Below are 19,441 nucleotides of genomic sequence, written 5' to 3'. Positions count from 1 at the left end.
TAATCTAGATTGCCCCCTGGATTGTTAATTAACTCTAACCTAGAGTCCTTCTATTAACCAGCCCAGTAGTGAAAGTCAATCTCTTAAATTATCTCCCCCAAGAGATCCAAACTGCCTGACCTATCCTGTCAGTTTCACAGCTCTCAGTTCTCTCACACACAACCAAAACTCCAAACTGCTCTTTCCTCTCCAAAACCCAAAAATGAACTGCCTTGGAGGTCTTTTTTTCTCTGCCCTCTAAGACTTGGCTCCTCCCATCTGCTGTGGCCAATCCTAGGATTCTCTCTAAGCTCCTCCCTCTTTCTAACCACACTCAAGATGGCTGCCTGGCATTCCTCTACAAAATGGAGGCCTGCCTCATTCACTGTTACCCAGGCTTCATTCCCGGTCTCATAGGTAAGGTTCACTACAGTTTCCAAATGCCGGTTGAGATCTTTTGGCACGGCACCCAATGTACCGATCACCACCGGGACCACCTGTACTGGTTTCTGCCAGAGTCTTTGAAGTTCGATCTTGAGGTCCTGATAGCGGCTGAGTTTTTCCTGTTGTTTTTTGTCAATACAACTGTCACCTGGTATGGCGACATCAATGATCCAAACCTTTTTCTTTTCCATGACTGTGTGGTCTGGTGTTTTGTGTTCCAGAACTTTCTCAGTCTGGATTCGGAAGCCCCACAGTATCTTTGCGTGTTCATTTTCCATTTCCTTTGCAGGTTTGTGATGCCACCAGTTCTTTACTGCTGGGAGGTGGTACTTGAGGCATAAATTCCAATGAATCATTTGGGCCACATAGTTGTTCCTCTGTTTGTAGTCAGTCTGTGCGATTTTCTTACAGCAGCTGAGGATATGATCAATGGTTTCGTCAGCTTCCTTGCACAGTCTGCATTTTGGGTCATCAGCTGATTTTTCAATCTTGGTCTTAATTGCATTTGTTCTGATGGCTTGTTTCTGGGCTGCAAGGATCAGGCCTTTATTATTATTATTATTATTATTATTATTATTATTATTATTATTATTAGATCTAGAATAGCTGATCCCCTTGATGCTTCTTCCACCTTCTGGACAATAAAATTGTCTGTAAGATAAGTAATTTGTCGGACTTTATACTCTTGGCAGAACTTGTTTTCCAACAAATATCAGAATAGTTGAAATCTCCCATTACTACTATATCTCTTCTGTCTGCATTTTTGGTCAACTATTAAAGGATGGCTTCATCCAGTTCTTCAGTCTGGCTTGGAGGTCTGTCATAGACCTGGCACAACTCCATCTTTTTCAGTCCTTGCTCCCTTAATTCTTATCCAGATGCTCTTAGCCTGGTTTCCAGGGTATAAATCCTTCATTTTAAGGTGTAAACATCCTTAACATATAATGCTACTGCACCACCCTCTCCTGTTTGGCTTATTTCTCTGAAATAGGTTATACCCATCTATTGCTACATTCCAATTATAGGACTCATCCCACCAGGTTTCAGTTATGCTTATGATATTGTAACTGTTTTGTTGTACTAAAAGTTCAAGTTCATCTTGTTTATTTCTCATATTCTGGGCATTAGGGTGGAGTCATCTGAGCCCATGGGATGTTCCCCATAGCTATTTATTTGAGATTATTATCATCTTGCTGTTTAGTATTTGTTCTGTTTGTCAAACCCTCTCTTTAGTCTTTGGGTTGTTCCTTTTGGGCCCTGATAAACTACTGTTCTCAAGGATATTATCACCCTCCTCCACACAAGTTAGTTTAGAGTCTGTCTGATCATGTTTGTGAGTCTCTCAGCATAAACATCCCTTCCTACTTTTGTGAGGTACAGTCCATCCTTTGCCAGAAGCCCTCAAAAAGCAGACCATGGTCCAAGAAGCCAAGTCATTCTTCCTGATCCCATTAGCAGAGCCAGTCATTCACCTCAACTATTTTTCTCACTCTTCCTGGGCTGCATAGTGCAACTGGGAGGAGAGATGAAAATACAACCTGTACAAGATATTTTAGCTTTCATCCAAGAGCTTCAAAATCCTTTCTGATCTTTTGAAGACTATACCTTGCAGTATTGTTGGTTCTGATATGAACCAACAGGAGGTGGCGGTTAGTGGACTTGATGAGTCCCATCAGCCGATCAGTTACATGGGGAGTTTTGCCCCAGGGAGACAGCATATTTCTCGAGACATCCTATCACATTTGCAAATCACCACTTCTGTTCCTTAATTACCAGCACACATCTCCTGTGATGAATGACAGGGCAACTTTCCTGAAAGGTGCTCTGAGAGTCTCCTGATCCTGTTGCTCTTGCTCCTGTTGCTCTTCATTTCTGACTAGATTCTGTACCTTTAAACTGGTCCCCTCTTCAGAGACATCCCCCTGCATTCATCAAGCACAATCCAATCAGATATGCCAAAGACCCCCTGATCCTACCCAGTGTGTTCTTGTTCTGCCACAGTGACACAATGAGTTAAACTCTTGTGCCAACTGAACTGCTGACCTGAAGGTTGGGTTGCTGACCTCAAAGTTGCTGGTTTGAATCCGTAAGACAGGGTGAATTCCCGTCTGTCAGCTCTAGCTTGCGGGGACAGGAGAGAAGCCTCCCAGCTAACATACCCGGGTGTCCCCTGGGCAACGTCTCTGTAGACAACCAATTCTCTCACACAAGAATCAACCTTCAGTATGTTCTCACGTCGCTTCTGACATGATAAAAGAAATCGTCTATGTTGGGGAAAGAACCTCTACTTCATTCTGTAAATCCAGATTCTGTATTTGTGAACTGTTCTCCTCCCCAGAGACATCCCAAATACATTCATCAAGGACAGCCCGCTCAGTTGTATCTCCTCTTCCCCCAACATGTTCTACTTCCTCCTCTGTGGGGCTATTGTTAAAACCGGGCTTTTAAATTTGTGAGCATCCATCACAATTGCCCGCAATAGATATGATTGGAATGATTCACAGTGCAACACTTGGGAAGGCTGCATTTTAATTATCCTCATGTTTGAGAATGAAAATGTTACTTTTTGGACAATAACTAATAAAATTTTCAAGTTAGACAAGCCATGCTGGTTGACGGATATGGATAGCTGTAGTCCAAAGAAGTAAATTTCTCAAGACCTGCTGTGATTTCAGTGATGTTGTATAATTCTGAGGTGATGAGATCTGGGCAACAAGTTATTGTTTGGATTTGTTTTTTTAGAGTTTAAAGGGAAATTGTATCTGGCCTTATTTAACATCCTTTGTGCCTTTTTAAATTAAAAAAGTGCTATTTTAACGTGGTGATGACAGTTATTGTCAGGAGTTCACTCAAGTACAGTTCTCTTAGTCTTGTCTCAGGCAATTAGTGGGCCTTACCACAGAGAGTGTCAAAATCCATTGAGGGACCCCCTTGGTGAAATGAACAGGCTTTTAGATAACCTTCCCAGCATCACCCCGAGAACATTAATGGAATGGACCCCAAGCGGAAAAAGCAAGAGGTTTTGCTCACCATTGACTCTGGATTTTGGGGTGGATTAAGTACAAGCTAATCCACAGCTGGGAGGCCAAATTGATTTGCCAGTGAAGAACTTTTGTCCTATGGTTTGATGGAAAGAACATTGTTATCTAAGAAGTGAATAGAGTAGTCATCCCTTTTCTGTGGGTTTGCTTTCCACAGATTCAGTTACTTGCAGTCCACCGTAGTCCGAAAATATTACTAGTATAGTGCTTGGACTTTCTAGTTTCAAGCATCCATGAAATGGTTTCAAATGAATCCCCTGTGGTTAAGAGGAACTACTGTAACTTAGTCACTTTCCCCTGCTTGCGTTCTAGAAATACTAAAAACCAAGTAAAATACAGTTGGCACCTTTGATTTTTGCACAGGTTTCATTAAAATATTTTTTTCTAGGAATCTTGTGGTTTTCCAATAAAACTGTAGGGTCAACTTCCAGTGCAACCTGATTGTAGTCATAGTGGAAGACGGAGAGATTTCTATTGCTTCTTAGATCATGTGTCCTGACTCCAAATGGAGTTCCTTTAGCTCAATGTTGGAGTCCTGACAAATTTGGCCACAGTAAAGGTTTTCTGAACATCACCTAGTGGATGTTTTACACAATTGTGTTGTGCAGTGTTTACAGCGGACTCTGCTGAATGGGGGACACCTGGCTCAACAGCAGTACATGTGAAAAAGTTCTTGGAGTCCTCATGGACAACTAGTTAAACATGAGCCAACAATGTGATGCGGCAACTTAAAAAGGCAATGAGATTTTGGCCTACATAAATAGGAGTATAGTGTCGAGATCCAGGGAAGTCATGGTCCCCCTCTATTTTGCCTTGGTCAGACCACACCTGGAATACTGTGTCTAATTCTGGGCACCACAATTTAAGGGAGATGCTGACAAGCTGGAATGTGTCCAGAAGAGGGTGACAAAAGTGATCAAAGGTCTGAAGAACAAGCCCTATGAGGAGTGGCATAAAGAGCTGGGCATGTTTAGCCTGCAGAAGAGAGGAGACATGATAGCCATGTATAAATATGTGAGGGGAAGTCATAGGGAGGAGGGAGCAAGCTTGTTTTCTGCTGCCCTGGAGACTAGGATGCAGAACAATGGCTTCAAACTACAAAAAAGGAGATTCCACCTGAACATTAGGAAGAACTTCCTCACTATGAAAGCTGTTTGGCAGTGGAACTCTCTGCCCCGGACTGTGATGGAGGCTCCTTCTTGGAAGCTTTTAAACAGAGGCTGGATGGCCATGTGTCGGGGGTTCTTTGAATGCGATTTTCCTGCTTCTTGGCAAGGGGTTGGACTGGGTGGTCCATGAACTCTTGTCCACAACATAGTTGACCCAAATTCCTCCATCTGACTTCTCTGAAAGAGCATGCAGTTTTGTACTCTGCTTTGATCCCAATTTTTCCTCAACCCTGTAATTTGACACAGAGGTCTCTTTGATGCCACATAATCTTTAGTACTTTAATACTGTTTCAACTTCCATGGCTCCCTTTTCAATAATCCTGGGATTCTTAAACTGGCCTATTCTACACAATTTGTAAAAGTTCTAGCTGTGGAATCATCCTAACTATGATTCCTGGCTACTTTCCCCACTACTTTGGGCCCTTCTACACTGGCTCTAAAATCCAAGAGAAACCAGGATACAAGGGTGGTGGCTAGATGACACTTGCCGAAAACGCACACTGAATTGCATAATTGCCTGGAAAACATGGGTGAAAAGGGTGATCTTAAAATCCCAGATTGGGCAAAAAATGTGCATATTTACATGACTGTATATTCGCACATTTGTATATCCACATCAGCACTTACAAGGTCTAGCGCATCTTGGAGTGTCAATTAAAAAATTAAAAGAAAACTTCTGGCCGATGTTCTGTGTCCATTTTGCAGATTTCTAAAATCTGCTACAAACAAACCTTTCAGGGCACCAGGGCACTATTTGTCAGGACTGACAGCTCCATGTTTGGACTTGCTTTCAGGTACAGCAATATTTTGCCCCACTTCTGTGTTCTGGATTAGGAGACTGTCTGGAAGGACCCATTGATGCACTTTTCCCTTGCTCTGCAAGACAGTTCTAATATTTTTCCATCTATAAGCAGTCTTTTAATTAATATTGTAATAGGGTGTACAAGGGAGTCTTCCACTTTGGAGCTCCACTTGACTCCATTCAGTGTTTCTTTTCTTTGTCTCTTTTCTTGGCGTCTCGGCTCCTAGTTCTCTTCCAGCTCCCCCAAGAGCAGGATAGGATGAGTGAGGCAAGCTTGCTGGGCTTTCGGGTTGTAGCTGCAGGTTGGGAAAAGTAAAAAAAAAAAGTACAAACTTTAAGCTTCTTTCATTGTTATTTCATTTGTATAGGAAACCCTGATTATTGTAGTCCTATAAAAAGAAGCAGAGGTAGAAGGATCACTTCTAATGTTCCCATTCCCACCACTATCACTAAACTACAACCCAACCAGCTTAACACTAAACTATGACTTCCTCCAAGGCAATCTTCTTTAATATGCATTCAAGAATAAATGAGAGTGAAACAGTTTGCAATTATTGTCAAGATCTAAGGACCACATCAGACAGAGTTTTTTCTTCCTTAGCACATTGTTGGGATGGAGCCGGGATGGAGTCCACCAGAGCCCATCATATGACACAGAGCTACTTTTAACGGGCTCTGTCCCGGCAGCATGGTAAAAAGAAGCCCTGAGGTCCAGAAGCCAGGGACAGTGCAGGAGGAAGCTGGGGACAGCCAGGAAAAATTATGGGATGGCAGCTCACAACTGCCACTCAGTTTCCCCTGTTGTTCCCCTGCTTCTGGGATCTGATGAGGTCCCAAGAATTATTGCCAGCGTATCTCCACCATACTCTGCGGGAGTATGAGAAGACCTCTTCCCCACTTCTTCTCCAGAAGTGCAGTAGCAGCCAGAAAGTCCATGGAAACAGTTTTCTCTTTTTTGGCCACTGACAGCAATGGAGGTATGCCTAGACAAGCTCCAGTTATCCTTCTGTAATACAGTAGAGTCTCACTTATCCAAGCTAAACGGGCCGACAGAAGCTTGGATAAGCGAATATCTTGGATAATGAGGGATTAAGGAAAAGCCTATTAAACATCAAATTTACAAATTAAGCACCAAAACATCATGTTATACAACAAATTTGGCAGAAAAAGTAGTTCAATACGCAGTAATGTTATGTTGTAATTACTGTATTTACGAATTTAGCACCAAAATATCATGATATATTGAAAACATTGACTACAAAAATGGCTTGGATAATCCAGAAGCCTGGATAAGCGAGGCTTGGATAAGTGAGACTCTACTGTAACAATAAATAATAATAAACTTTATTTGTATACCGTCCTATCTCCCCAAAGGGACTCAGGGCGGTTTCCAACACGTAAGGCAAACATTCAATTGCCGGAAAGAAACCATACAGACAGTAAACAAAATAGACACTTTCAACAATATAACACAACATACTGTCATTACCTTATTAAAACAAACTAAAAGTAAAAATAAATATTTTAAAACCCCATCTCATTGTAGCTCCATCAGTAAAAGGTTCAACAAACCAATGGCCAGTGAATATGGCCAACTATAAAAAAAGCTGGGCTAGAGATAGGGCAACAACGTATCCCCATTCCCAGAATATAAAATAGGAATGGCCTCTCCACTCCCAGAAGATGTGTGAAACCAGCTGAAAAATGTCAAGGAAGGTCCCCTCTGCTGCTCAGTGCCCAAGAGGACAGACCCCTGCCCATCCGCACCCTAGCTGTTCTGCATTTGTAACAACGGGTGTTGTGTAAGGAGGGTAATTAAACCTCCTTCTGCAATGTGCCACATAATACATATGCAGATAATTGCATCAGCTGAGCATGAAGTGTGCCTGGAACCCTAGCAGCTATTTGACCTAAAAATTTCTTTGTCCTTAATTTCAGGATGTGAATTTTCAGGGAAAGCAAGGGAAATATTTGTGGGCATTCTAGGAAGACTTTCTCTCCTCTTTGCTTTACTTTGCAAATTCGAAGGTAGATCAGAGTATTGTAAAATGGGGCTGGGGGCATCTCCTAGCATCCTTCAGAAAGGCAATACTGGCCATGCTACCAACAGACCCACCACTGAATCACCACCAAGCAGCAGCTTCTTGCAGAAGGCTTGATACTGATGTTGCATTCTGACAATGTCATGCTAAGCGCTGACTTATATGACCAGAAATGCAGCATCACCAGCAATTTTCTGAGAGAAAGATGCTCTTTGCCAGTGGCAAAGTGACCGTAGCCCCAGTGGTACCTCAGCCTGGCTAACCACATTAATCACCAAGGGATTCAGGGACACTCCTGAGGCTGTATTAAAACAGTGCTAGAGGACTTTATGCAGGATTTTACCAGTACGTGATAGGGACTAAATGCTCCTGGAACAAAGCTGAGCTAATCTTGTCCCTCAATGAGACTTCAATGTCAAGCAGCCCAAAAATGCCAACCCCTCTTGTTGGGTGACATATTAACATGCCTGGCCTACCTCTTTGGGAAGACTTCTTTCTGCAAGGCTTTCTGCCTCTGCTGGTTTTCCTGAAAACAGAACAGACACTGTCAGTTCATTTCATTTGATCATAAGTCATCTTCCTCATGGGAAAGCATGGGAAATATCCTGTAGGTTATTTTATGTTTGTTTATTTATCATTTTTTAAATATGATTTTCTCCAAATTGCAAGGGTGTTTTTGGGATCATCTGGCTTAAAACCTAGACTGTGTAGGCACATAAAATTAATGTTGGGAGGGCTACCGGAGAACTTTATTTGAAAATTTTTGATAAGTTTCTAAAGTGTATAAATAATTACATTTCTGTCTCTGCCTGTTTGTCATTTCAGTACATATGGCTGTATGCTTTCAAAGAAGATGTCTGGACTGGTCTGACTTAATATATGGGCCACGCATAAAATTTACTTTGAGGAGTCCTGAGATGATTTCAAATTATATTTTCATTCACATGAGTACAAAGTAACATGTGATGTTCATTTCAGCACCCAAAGATAGGCTCTTATAGTTAAGAATGGTTGAAACTAAATGTTATTATCTCCTAAATGATGCTGGGTTCTGCTGCTGGTAAGTAATTAAAGGATCTATACAATACAAGGTGCCTTCTTTGAACTGGATTATGTTAATGTGGGATTTGTGTATTGATAGTGTTTAAATGCAATTTGTGCCATGCTTGTATTGCAACTGATTGCATCATCCAGAATGTATCATAGTGTGGAAAGAGTTAATTGCCAAGAAGCTATGATGACCTTGATATGTGGCTGGAACTAGGGAGTATCCAGACACAAGTGTTTGTGCATACCGATTGTGTCAGTTCAGTTGAGTTCTGTCTGCCTAGAGTTCGAGTCAAATTCTGTTGGAGAACAGAAAAGTCCTGTGTTTGTCTGTTGTCTGCAAGTCTGTTTTTGCTGATTACTGCTGCATACAGTAAAACTTTGTAAATAGTTTTACCAACGTCTCTGAGTGTCTCTTTGTTCTGCGCTCCACTGCTTCCATCCAACTACTGCTGCAATGCAAATACTCTGAAAGATTATATGAGTCTACATTGTCATATAATCCATCATCTGGATTTTATATGGCAATGTAGAAGGGGCCTAAGAAAATTGTGATAAATGGGGCTTACCATCTCACTCTGCCTACTATTTCCCCCTTGGGAAAAAAGTTAATTGAGTAATTACAAGTTTAATTGGGTAAAAATGTACTTCAGGATCATCCTGATGAGTTTAAGGTGTGAGTAGCGACACAACTGAGTTTTCCTAGTTCCATTGTGATCCTCTAGCTGCTAAATTCTAAAGGATTGGTTTAGGTTCATCTGCAAAACCAACTTGTCCTGTATATCTGAACTCTTTCCCAAATACCTAACACAATTTTGAAGTGGTCAAACATACCTAGATAAAGAAAGTGAGGATGAACAATTTCAGGAGCAGGGCCTTCACAGTTATGGTGCCTTAATAGAGGAACAGCTTTCCCAGAAAGGTTTCTGGGTTGTTCATTTCAAAGCATCAGGGCTGGGACCTTTTTTATGACCCAGGCCATGTAAGGAAGTCAAAACATCTTTGTTTGGTTGTCATATTTCTTGTTTGTGTTTTTGACAATATGGTTCCATGTTCTGTTGTATATTTGAACTGTTTTTATGTCTGTTCACTGAAAACCTACAGAGAACATTGTAAGAGAAAGTCCTACAAATGTTAAAAATACCACCACCCAACTGCTAGTGGTTGCTCCTGTCTGGCTGGTCATTTAAGTCTTTCTTATCCATGTGTTGTGCTCTTCTGAGCATTAGGGCTCAAATCTTGCAGCTGGAAGCTTAAGCTCCCAGAATCCTCCTCTCCAACCCACCATCTAGAAAAGTACCTGGTTGGCATAGCATCGCTCTCTTTCTCATCATCTTGGTTTGAGGGGATCAGGGGGCTCTCAAGAGAGTCTGCAGACCCAATTCCCTCCGAGAGAGGGTACATTTCCAACTCGGATGTCTTTTCTTCAATGGCGGCAGGAGAGTGGCTAGGAAGGTGGAAGCTGGGTGGGCCTCCCATGGACAATGCCACGCTCCGGCTGCTTCTGGTGTCTTCCTGTATAGGGCTGACCAATTCCGGTGAGTACACACTGGGGATGCTCTCTGTTACTTCTAGGCTTGAAGATCCAGGTGGGCTCTGAAGTTCTACATAAGATGGCTAGAAACAAGAGAACATTCCATGTCATGCATAAATTCAACCAAACTACATCAGGGATGGGAACCCTATAGCCTAAATTATAGCTCCCAGAATTCCCCAATCAGCATAGCTACCAATAGTTATCAGTTCATCAACTGGTGCATCAAATGTTAGTTGGATTGAATTTAGGCTGGAAAGATCTTCGAGTTTCAAACTCTCCAACTGACCTGACTGAGCTGTGACAGTCCCAATTGAACTCTGCTGTCCCACATTTTTAGCTGCTTTTAAAATGTCCTAGTTTCTTTTTCCTCCTAATACCCCTTTTACTTCAGCCTACTTTAATTGGTATAAAACTGAGTTCAAAGTCCTAAAATAGTTTGCACTCTGTTAACTCAGTGGACAGGAGGAGATAGAAGCGGCATATTTCTGCTCCCAGGGACCATCGGGACAATTGGACTCTGTGGCATTTACATGATGCACAGGGTCGATTCACTGTAACATCTCCATATCCTGTGATTATACTCCCGCTATCAGATCCAGCTCCATGCGGGAACACGAGAGAAGCCTCCCACAAGGAAACCTTTACCTTTACCTTATTATTTATTTATTTATTTATTTATTTTACAGTATTTATATTCTACCCTTCTCACCCCGAAGGGGACTCAGGGAGGATCACATTGTATACATATAAGGTAAAATTCAATGCCATACACATAGAACAAAGACAGAGACAGATGCAGAAGCAATTTAACCTTCTCCTGAGGGGATGTTCGATTTTGGCCACAGGGGGAGCAGCTGCTTCATCATCCACTGCGACGGCACTTCCTCATTCAAATTAGTTAAATTAGCCTCCCCACTTTATAGTGGTACCTTAACTTCCTACCTGATAGATGCAACTATCTTTCGGATTGCTAGGTCAGCAATGAGCAGGGGCTATTTTTTTTATTTTTAATTGTTGGGTGCTCACAGCCCGGCCCCTTTACCAGTAGATTTAAACAAAAGAAAATGCAACCACTCATAGCTTTTCTTCCTCATTTATGCCCTTTGCAGTTTTGATCATATTCTGGTGTACTTAGCCATACTTTTTACGATTTACACGCTTAAAAACAGTTTTCCAGCCTCTTTGATTAAGCTTCAAAAGTTGTTGGCCTCTGCTTCCCATCCAGGCCAGTTGTTACCAAGGGGCCATAAGAGCAGTCATTTGTCAACTCCTGAAGGGTGCCAGGTTTCCATCCAGTAGTCTATTCATTGCTTATGTTGACCCATGAAATGTCATGTATATGCAGTTACCAAAGTAGCAACCACCACAATAGGAGCATGGGAATACAGACCTTTGGCTTCTGGGGTGGGGGGTTGCCTGGCCTTCCAGGATCTTTAATTTTGCCTTGAAGTTCTAGTCTTGAAGCTGAAGGAGGTTGTAACACGTTAATCACCTTGACCCACAATTTAAAGACATCTTCTTGTACTCCGAGCTGGTGACAGAGCTGCAAGTAGAAGTTCCGGCCACTTGCCAGCTTGAATCGTAGCTGCTCCTTTTCTGCGTTGTGCACCGAGATATTTACAAAAGTCAAAGGGAGAAGCCTGAAGAGGCAGAAAGAAAGGAGGAAAGAGAAACACAGCTTGTGTCTCAATATAAGAATGGCTTTGAAGTGTATCATTCCAAGGATACCCCCCACCTGTCATGCCTTCACAAAGGCTTTTACTGTTTTGTTAGTTGAGCCTCAGGTCCCTTCTACCCTCTCTGCCCCGGAGTGTGGTGGAGGCTCCTTCTTTGGAGGCTTTCTCATTTTGCTCAGCAGAAGTGCAGGAGCCTTGGTAAAGGGATTTGTAGAGTGTGAGGTGGATTGGCCAGGCAATTAGATATGGTTTGAGGTTTGAACTATGACTCTGGAGAATTCAATTGCCTGCTCAGCCATGGAAACTCACTGGGTGACCCGGAGTGAGCCACACGCTCTTTGCCCCAGAAAACCCATGATATGGGCACCAAAGTTGGAAATGAATTGATGGCACACACCAACTACAAGTAAATGTTTACTAAAATAAATAAAATGACAGGACTTTGTAGCAAACTATATCAAAATATCTTTTTTTCTTTACACTTTCAAGCATACACAAACCCCAAAATATCATTGGGCTTGTTTATTTCCCCATCACTCTATTTCCACCTGACCTTGGTTGTCCAAGAATCAATACTAAAATCTGATCTTGGTATCCTCTTAATCAAAATCTGCTTCCTCCCCTCCCTATTTCTAAGCTGGCCTTTGCTGCCCCTTAATCAGTATTCATTGTTAATGTATTCAAGCAGATCAGCAAGACAGAAAAACTTACTGATGTCCATTGATTTCATAACAACCAGGGAAACATTGGGAAGAGAAAATCCAAGTCAACCTCAAAAAACATGACTTAATCTCATCCAATTTCAACCCTCGATGTGGTTTGCAATGCCAGTAGATTTATACTCATTGCCTTTAGGGGCTGAAATAATATTTCAGAAATATTAAAAATATGGTTTAAAAAGTTTCTTAATTATTGAGAATCCTCGACAAGGAAAATTCTGGATTGTTGAGAAGTTTTGCAGTTCAGGATTTATCCTCTGCAAAATTTACATATATTTTTTTGCTTTGAAAGCAGTAATTTTGAATGGAAAATCACATTTCTGTGGAGAAATGTTGTTTTCAAAGCAAAAAATGCTCTTTCAAGGGGAGAAAATGTTATTTCATGAGTAAAAATTCAACAGTACGTAAAATTACAGTGGAAAGAAATATTCTGTGAAAAATGTATGAATGGTAACTTGTTTAATGCAGTAGATACTATCTGATATTGGAAACTATGCAGAGTCAGCCCTGCTTAGTACTAGAATGGGTGACTACCTAGGAATACCAGATGCTGTCAATGATATTTCAAAGGGATTGCCAGAATCGCCTTTGAGCTTTCCTTGCCTTAGAAAATTCTATAAAATTCAAGGGATCATCATAAATTGACAAACAATTGGAAAGCACACAGACACATGCACACTTTTTTATAGAAAAATATATTTTCTGCACAGAAAAACCATTTGTGCAAAGAAAAGCAGTATTTCTGCACAGAAAGGCTATTTTTCTGCACGAAAAATAGTTTTATGCATAGGGAATGCTGTTTGCTGCAAAAAATATGCAGAGTTGCTCTGGAAGACCTAGAAATTCCTACACTGAACATATTCACCAAGTCCACAGATATTTAAATCCTCCAAAGCCCTTCTAGTCGAATCTCCTGGCATAACTCCAGCACTCCTGAAATACGTCCATCTAATTCCTGAAAGAACACACTGGTCCACTGACGTAGAAGTCACACAACACCAGTAACTCACAACAGCCACTATTGTTTAGAGAAGTAACTTTTCCAAGATGAACTTGAAACTGGAGATTCTGGGGATTCCAATCACACCCACCCCAAAGTAACAATCCAATCTTTGCAATTCATTCAAAACCACAGCATTCTGCCTGATTTTAGAAGGCCTGGGAGAGTGATGGAATATCTCTTTAGAATGGAGGATCTGGATCAAACTTACCGAGTGAGTTCAAATTTCTTGACTGGTGCCCGGCGGTTCTGCAAAGTCTTCATCTTTGGTGGCTGTTCTTCAGGGGACAAGACACGACGAGCCAGAAGCAAGACATTAGGGCCTGGGAAGTTGGGATTGGTGCAGGCGAGTGCAATTGTCACTGTCTGCCTTTCATTGTGCACATCAGCCACATCTCCTCGCTTGTTAATCTGCAGAGACCATGAGAAGGTTGACAGCAATGAGACGGGCATATCCAACATTGAAATGAGCACAGGAGATGCTAGATAGTGAAGTTTTTTTAAAACCTCTCAGACAAACAATTTTATTTACAGTCCACTCGAGTTAGGGCACAGTTACCACACAAATGAAAAAACTTAGAATCTAGAGATTCCTAGATAATATCTTTAGGAATCTCGAGGCAAGGTTTTGGCTGGCTTGAGTTTTGAGTTTTGAGTTTGAGTTTTAGGTATGCGTAGAAGCAGCACGAGATATCTCTAGGTCCTTCAGCATAAAATTATGGTCAGTGCCTGCCAGTCAGATTTTGTAAATTTTGCCAGGAAAAAAATTCTCTTGAAGGATCTTTATGTTTTTCCAATGTGACCCTATGGTTAATTTCTGGCAGAGGCTGACCACTGATTTGCACTGGAGGAATTAGTGACTCCTAGAGACAACATTTTAACCAAATCTGAAAATAATCAAATCTGCAAAAGTCAGATCTGCAAATGTGGAGGGCCGACTGTACTTGTGTAGTGGACTGTTTGCCTAAAAGAAGAGCCTATTAGGACATGGAAACCCAATAAAGTGCTGACTACACAGACTAACAGATAACATTGTAAGCCCATCAGGGAAGAAAAAGAAGAGAGTGAAGTCATGACTAAGCAACTAGATATCATTTCCACCTGCCATGAGTTACCTGTAGAAATTCGTTTTCCAACATAGGAGCAAACCGGAGTAAGGAATATTCCCCCTGTTGAAGCTGACGCTGCAAAGGTCCCATCTCTCTGTTGAAAAGTCCTCTGACAGGGATGCCTCCCACTGAGGCATTGGACCGCTTGGACTGTGACATTTTCCCGCATCCTAAACCAACATGATGTACACACAGTTAGAGGGAAAGTAGTGTTAGGAGGAAGTGAGCTAGGAATCCTCCAGAGGACATTGAAACTCAATACATGCTTCATGCACCCTCTTAAAAATTATTTGCTATTTTACTATTTAGATTTTATGTTATGATATAATTTTGCTTGACTACGTGTAGTTTAGGTTTAATTTACTGATGTCAGGCTTTAATTTGATGCTAGGTTTTAATATTATTTTCATATGTGGGGTTTCTCTGGGATTTTATGTCAGTATTTGTTTGTTTTACGGAGGCATTGAATGTTGGCCATTGTAAGTTAGAATCCACCCTTAGTCCCCTTAGGGAGATAAGGTGGAATACAAATAAAGTTTATTATTATTATTATTATTATTATTATTATTATTATTATTATTATTATTATTATCATCATTATTATTGGACACTATATTAAATCTGGGAGCAAGAGGGGCAATTTCACTTTTGAGGTGGATGCATAAACAGATAGCATATCATTCCAATGACATATAACTGCAATTAAAACAACAGTTGAAATATTCCAAAATCCACCCCACACATATATGCATTTTATTCAAACATCCACCTAGAACAATTTAAAATATCCATAAGTTCAAACTAGTAGAAATATTAAATGTAAAAAAGTTCAGCAAAGCACGTCAGCTTGGAATTAATGGGATTTCAAGGTGTGCTTAAAATTTAATGCTGAATGGGACACATATCTGCCTCTTAGGAGACAATTTCACATATATGGAGTCACTATTGAAAAGACTCTGTCTCATTAACAACAACAACAGCAACAACAACAACGGCCATGTCACCAGTTCCTTCACTGTTCCAGGAAGTGCAGTGAGCTGTCAAATGTGGATCATCTCATTTCTACGAATGGTTTACACATTCTTTAAATGCAGTGCTGTGTCATGATGTGAGTGATCTATCACAGATCACTTGAGCACCAACTCACTTCACTTTTAATGCAATGCTTTTCAAGATAATTAATTCACACATTTGGTGTCAATTACTGGGGAAATGGGATATGCATTATGGGACATGCATATGCAAATGGGATTATAAAGATATATACAAAGTTTTATCACAAGGGATGGGTTCCTTTCACTTTCTGGACACAAATTCAACTGACCAGAACAAAAACTTATACTTGATGGATTGTGGCTGAAGCAAAGGGATGAACTGAATTCCCTTCATCTGTGACTGCAATGCCAATTCCTTGTACCCCAAGTAGTAATTCTCCAGCAAGAGAATGTTCACACTTCCAATCTCAGAATCCTTTGGCATTAACCTGCTAAATGGGGCTTCTGGGATTGAAATTCACCACTATCTGGATGATCTTCTGGCTGGAGTGTCAATTTATCACTGTCATTGTTTTAAAAATTGTGAGTCAATTTACGGATTCATAGAAGGTCATCCAGAGAGTCACTTTCTTCTCATCCCTAATTTATAGGGTTTTGTGGCTTTAGTATCAGAAAGCTGTCATTTGGAGTATACTTGCATGTCAGGGCCCCTGCCTCCCACCTGCCTAGCAGCCAAAACATCATCTAGGACTCACACACTGACTAATTTCGTTGAAGCTTTGAAAATATGGTCCTCACTGTTTGGTGTCCTGATGTGACACTGTGCTCCCGCCCCCTCCTCATACACATAAACACACTCCCATGAGTCACCTGAAATGCTGTGATGTCATCCTTCTCTCTATGACCTTTTGAGTCTAGGCATCCAGCCCCTATGGGCCTTGCATTGTCTCATAATGTATAGGGCTACAGCACTCTTTCAGAAAGCTCAGCTAAGATGATAAGAGAAAGTTGAATGAGAGGAACCCACATATACTAAAATTGAAATGATACAGAGAAGATTAGCATGGCCAAATTTAAAAGGGGGAGGGCTGTGGTGCAGGCTGGTTAGCAGCCAGCTGCAATAAATCACTCTGACCAAGAGGTCATGAGTTCGAGGCCAGCCCGTGGTGGGGTGAGCACCCGACAATTAAAAATAAAATATAGCCCCTGCTCGTTACTGACCTAAGCAACCCAAAAGATAGTTGCATCTATCAAGTAGGAAATTTAGGTACCACTTATATGTGGGGGAGCCCTGGTGGTGAAGTGTGTTAAAGCACTGAACTGCTGAACTAGCAGACCAAAAGGTCCCAGGTTCAAACCCCGGGAGCGGCGGGAGCGGCCGCTGTTAGCTCCAGCTTCTGCCAACCTAGCAGTTCGAAAACATGCCAATGTGAGTAGATCAATAGGTACCACTCCGGCGGGAAGGTAACAGCACTCCATGCAGTCATGCTGGCCACATGACCTTGGGGGTGTCTACGGACAACGCTGGCTCTTCGGCTTAGAAATGGAAATGAGCAACAACCCCCAGAGTCAGACATGACTGGACTTAATATCAGGGGAAACCTTTACCTTTACCTATACGTGGGGTGGCTAATTTACAACACCATAATAATCATCCAGCTGCCGTTGGAATGAGGAAGTTGCCGTCGCAGTGGATGATGAAGCAGCTGCTTCCCCTGTGGCTGGAATCAAACATACCTTCAGGAAGCTGGAAGCTGGAGAAAGTTTAAATTGCTTCTGCATCTGTCTCTGTCTCTGTTCTATGTTATATGGTATTGAATATTTGCCTTATATGTGTACAATGTGATCCTCCCTGAGTCCCCTTCAGGGTGAGAAGGGCAGAATATAAATACTGTAAATAAATAAAATAAATAGGACAGAGAGGTCAAGTGTAAAAACCAGGGATCTGTCATACTAGCCCATGAAAACGGAGAGATATATGACTAAGCAACCACAGAGTGTAGTCAAGGTGGCAAATGTTATTAATGAGCAAGAAGACACAAACTAGGAAAGGTTGTTAAAAAGGGAGTAAATCATGCAGAGACCTTCCTTCCAAAATATCTTCTGCTTTCTATAGTTATGGGATCAGTAGGCGAGAGGTAGCCAATGTGTTTCTGATAGACTGGTTTAATTATTTGGGGGATTTGCTCTGAATTAGTCCTGTGTCTGGAAGGATGCAGGGTTCATGTATCATTGTATAGATTTGCCTTAACTGGTTTGCTGCATACCTCATGGGAAGGAGGAATAATAAGGCGTATCAGTTCCTTGGTTTAGTTTTTCATTGTGTTCTGATGTGCACTGATGCACCAAGCCCTGAGATCCTGCGGGGAGATCCTTATCTCAATACAGGTCCCCTCGAACATGTGCTTAAAAAGGACCAGGGAAGGCTCTTTCTCAGGGATGGCACCAGCACTTTAGAATTCCCTTCCGGAAGAATTAAGATCTGCCCTGTCCCGGTTGAGTTTCCAGAAGGGGGTAAAGAACTTCCTATTTAAGAAGTTGCATAATTCTGATGTGGTGAAATTTGGACAAGAAGTTATTATTTGGATTTGTTTTTTAAAAGTTCAAAGACAGATTTTATCTAACTCTGTTTAGTTTCCTCCATGCCTTTTTATATAAAAAGTGTTATTTTGAAACATGCTTCAGAAGTGGCAAGAACAATTCTTGTCAGGAGTTCACACAAGTCCAATTCTTAGCCTTCTCAGGTAATTAGAGGGCCTTACCACAGAGAGTGTCAAAATCCATTGAGGGACCCCTTGGTGAAATGAACAGGCTTTTAGATAACCTTCCCAGCATCCCCCTGAGAACATTAATGGAATGGACCCCAAGCGGAAAAGCAAGAGGTTCAGTTCACCATTGAGTCTGGTCTTTGGGGTGGATTAAGTACAAGCTGATCCACAGCTGGGAAGCCAAATTGATTTGCCAGTGAAGAACTTTTGTCCTGGTGTTTGATGGAAAGAACATCATTACCCAAAAAATTAATAGAGTAGCCCCTCCTCTTTTTCTGAGGGTTTGCTTTCCATGGCTTCAGTTACCAATGATCAAATACAATCTGAAAATATTACTGGAATAAGGCTTGGACTTTCCAGTTCCAGGCATCCATGGGAGGGTTTCAAATGTATCCTCTATGATTAAAGAGAATTACTGTAATTCAGTCACTTCTCTCTGCTTCTTTTGTAGCCTCATTCAGAAGATGCTGAAAACCAATGATGTAAAGCCAGCCCTCCACATTTATGACTTTGATTGTTGCAAAGTATGATTATTAATGGATTTGATTTAAATATTTTCTCTAAGAGTCTTGTGGTCTTCCATTGCAACTATATGGTCAACCTCCACTGGAAGCCAAACATATGGTGAAAGACTGAGAGATTCCCATAGGACACTTTTCTAGGGATCTCTTAATTCTCCAGTGTAATTCTATGGCCAACTTCGGGTAGACATAGAACAGTGGTTCTCAATCTAGGGTCCCCAGATGTTTTTGGCCTACAGCTCCCAGAAATCCCAGCCAGTTTATCAGCTGTTAGGATTTTTGGGAGTTGAAGACCAAAAATATCTGGGGACTCCCAGGTTAAGAACCACTGACATAGAATGTACAGCCTGCAATAGAACCTGCTGTAGAACCTAGAAATTCCTGGAGAGGTGTTCTGTAAGATATTTTTTTAACAATAGTAGTTTTTATTTGTACTTTTCACTTTCATGAGGGCCCTATAGCCTAAGAAAACATGTAGAACTGACTGTAATTAGAAATGCTGCTTCAGCAACCCAATAAGCAACATTAGAATATGGTTAAAATGGCAAAAATTATTAATATGGACTATCCCACAAGAAGTTCAAGGATTTTG

At 41.3% G+C, this 19,441-nt stretch overlaps 1 protein-coding gene across 2 annotated transcripts; it reads right to left on the bottom strand.

Annotated features, from left to right (window-relative positions):
• Positions 1–5,528: 5,528 nt before the first annotated feature.
• LOC100554628 (Golgi-associated RAB2 interactor protein 4) lies at positions 5,529–16,628 on the bottom strand. Of its 2 annotated transcripts, none has more exons than XM_062957727.1 (7): positions 16,259–16,628; positions 14,572–14,735; positions 13,668–13,867; positions 11,452–11,701; positions 9,825–10,141; positions 7,954–8,003; positions 5,529–5,731 (listed from the first exon to the last, which is right to left on the bottom strand). In XM_062957727.1, exons 2-7 carry the CDS (start codon positions 14,722–14,724, stop codon positions 5,616–5,618), a joined length of 1,086 nt encoding a protein of 361 aa, XP_062813797.1. In that variant the 5' UTR covers positions 14,725–14,735; positions 16,259–16,628; the 3' UTR covers positions 5,529–5,615. The 2 variants fall into 2 exon arrangements, with proteins under 2 accessions (XP_062813797.1, XP_062813796.1); XM_062957726.1 differs by having other exon boundaries at positions 16,316–16,628.
• Positions 16,629–19,441: the final 2,813 nt, after the last annotated feature.

Source organism: Anolis carolinensis, chromosome 6, assembly GCF_035594765.1.
Source record: "Anolis carolinensis isolate JA03-04 chromosome 6, rAnoCar3.1.pri, whole genome shotgun sequence".
Classification (NCBI taxonomy): domain Eukaryota; kingdom Metazoa; phylum Chordata; class Lepidosauria; order Squamata; family Dactyloidae; genus Anolis; species Anolis carolinensis.
This window is presented reverse-complemented; position numbering and strand designations above follow the sequence as displayed.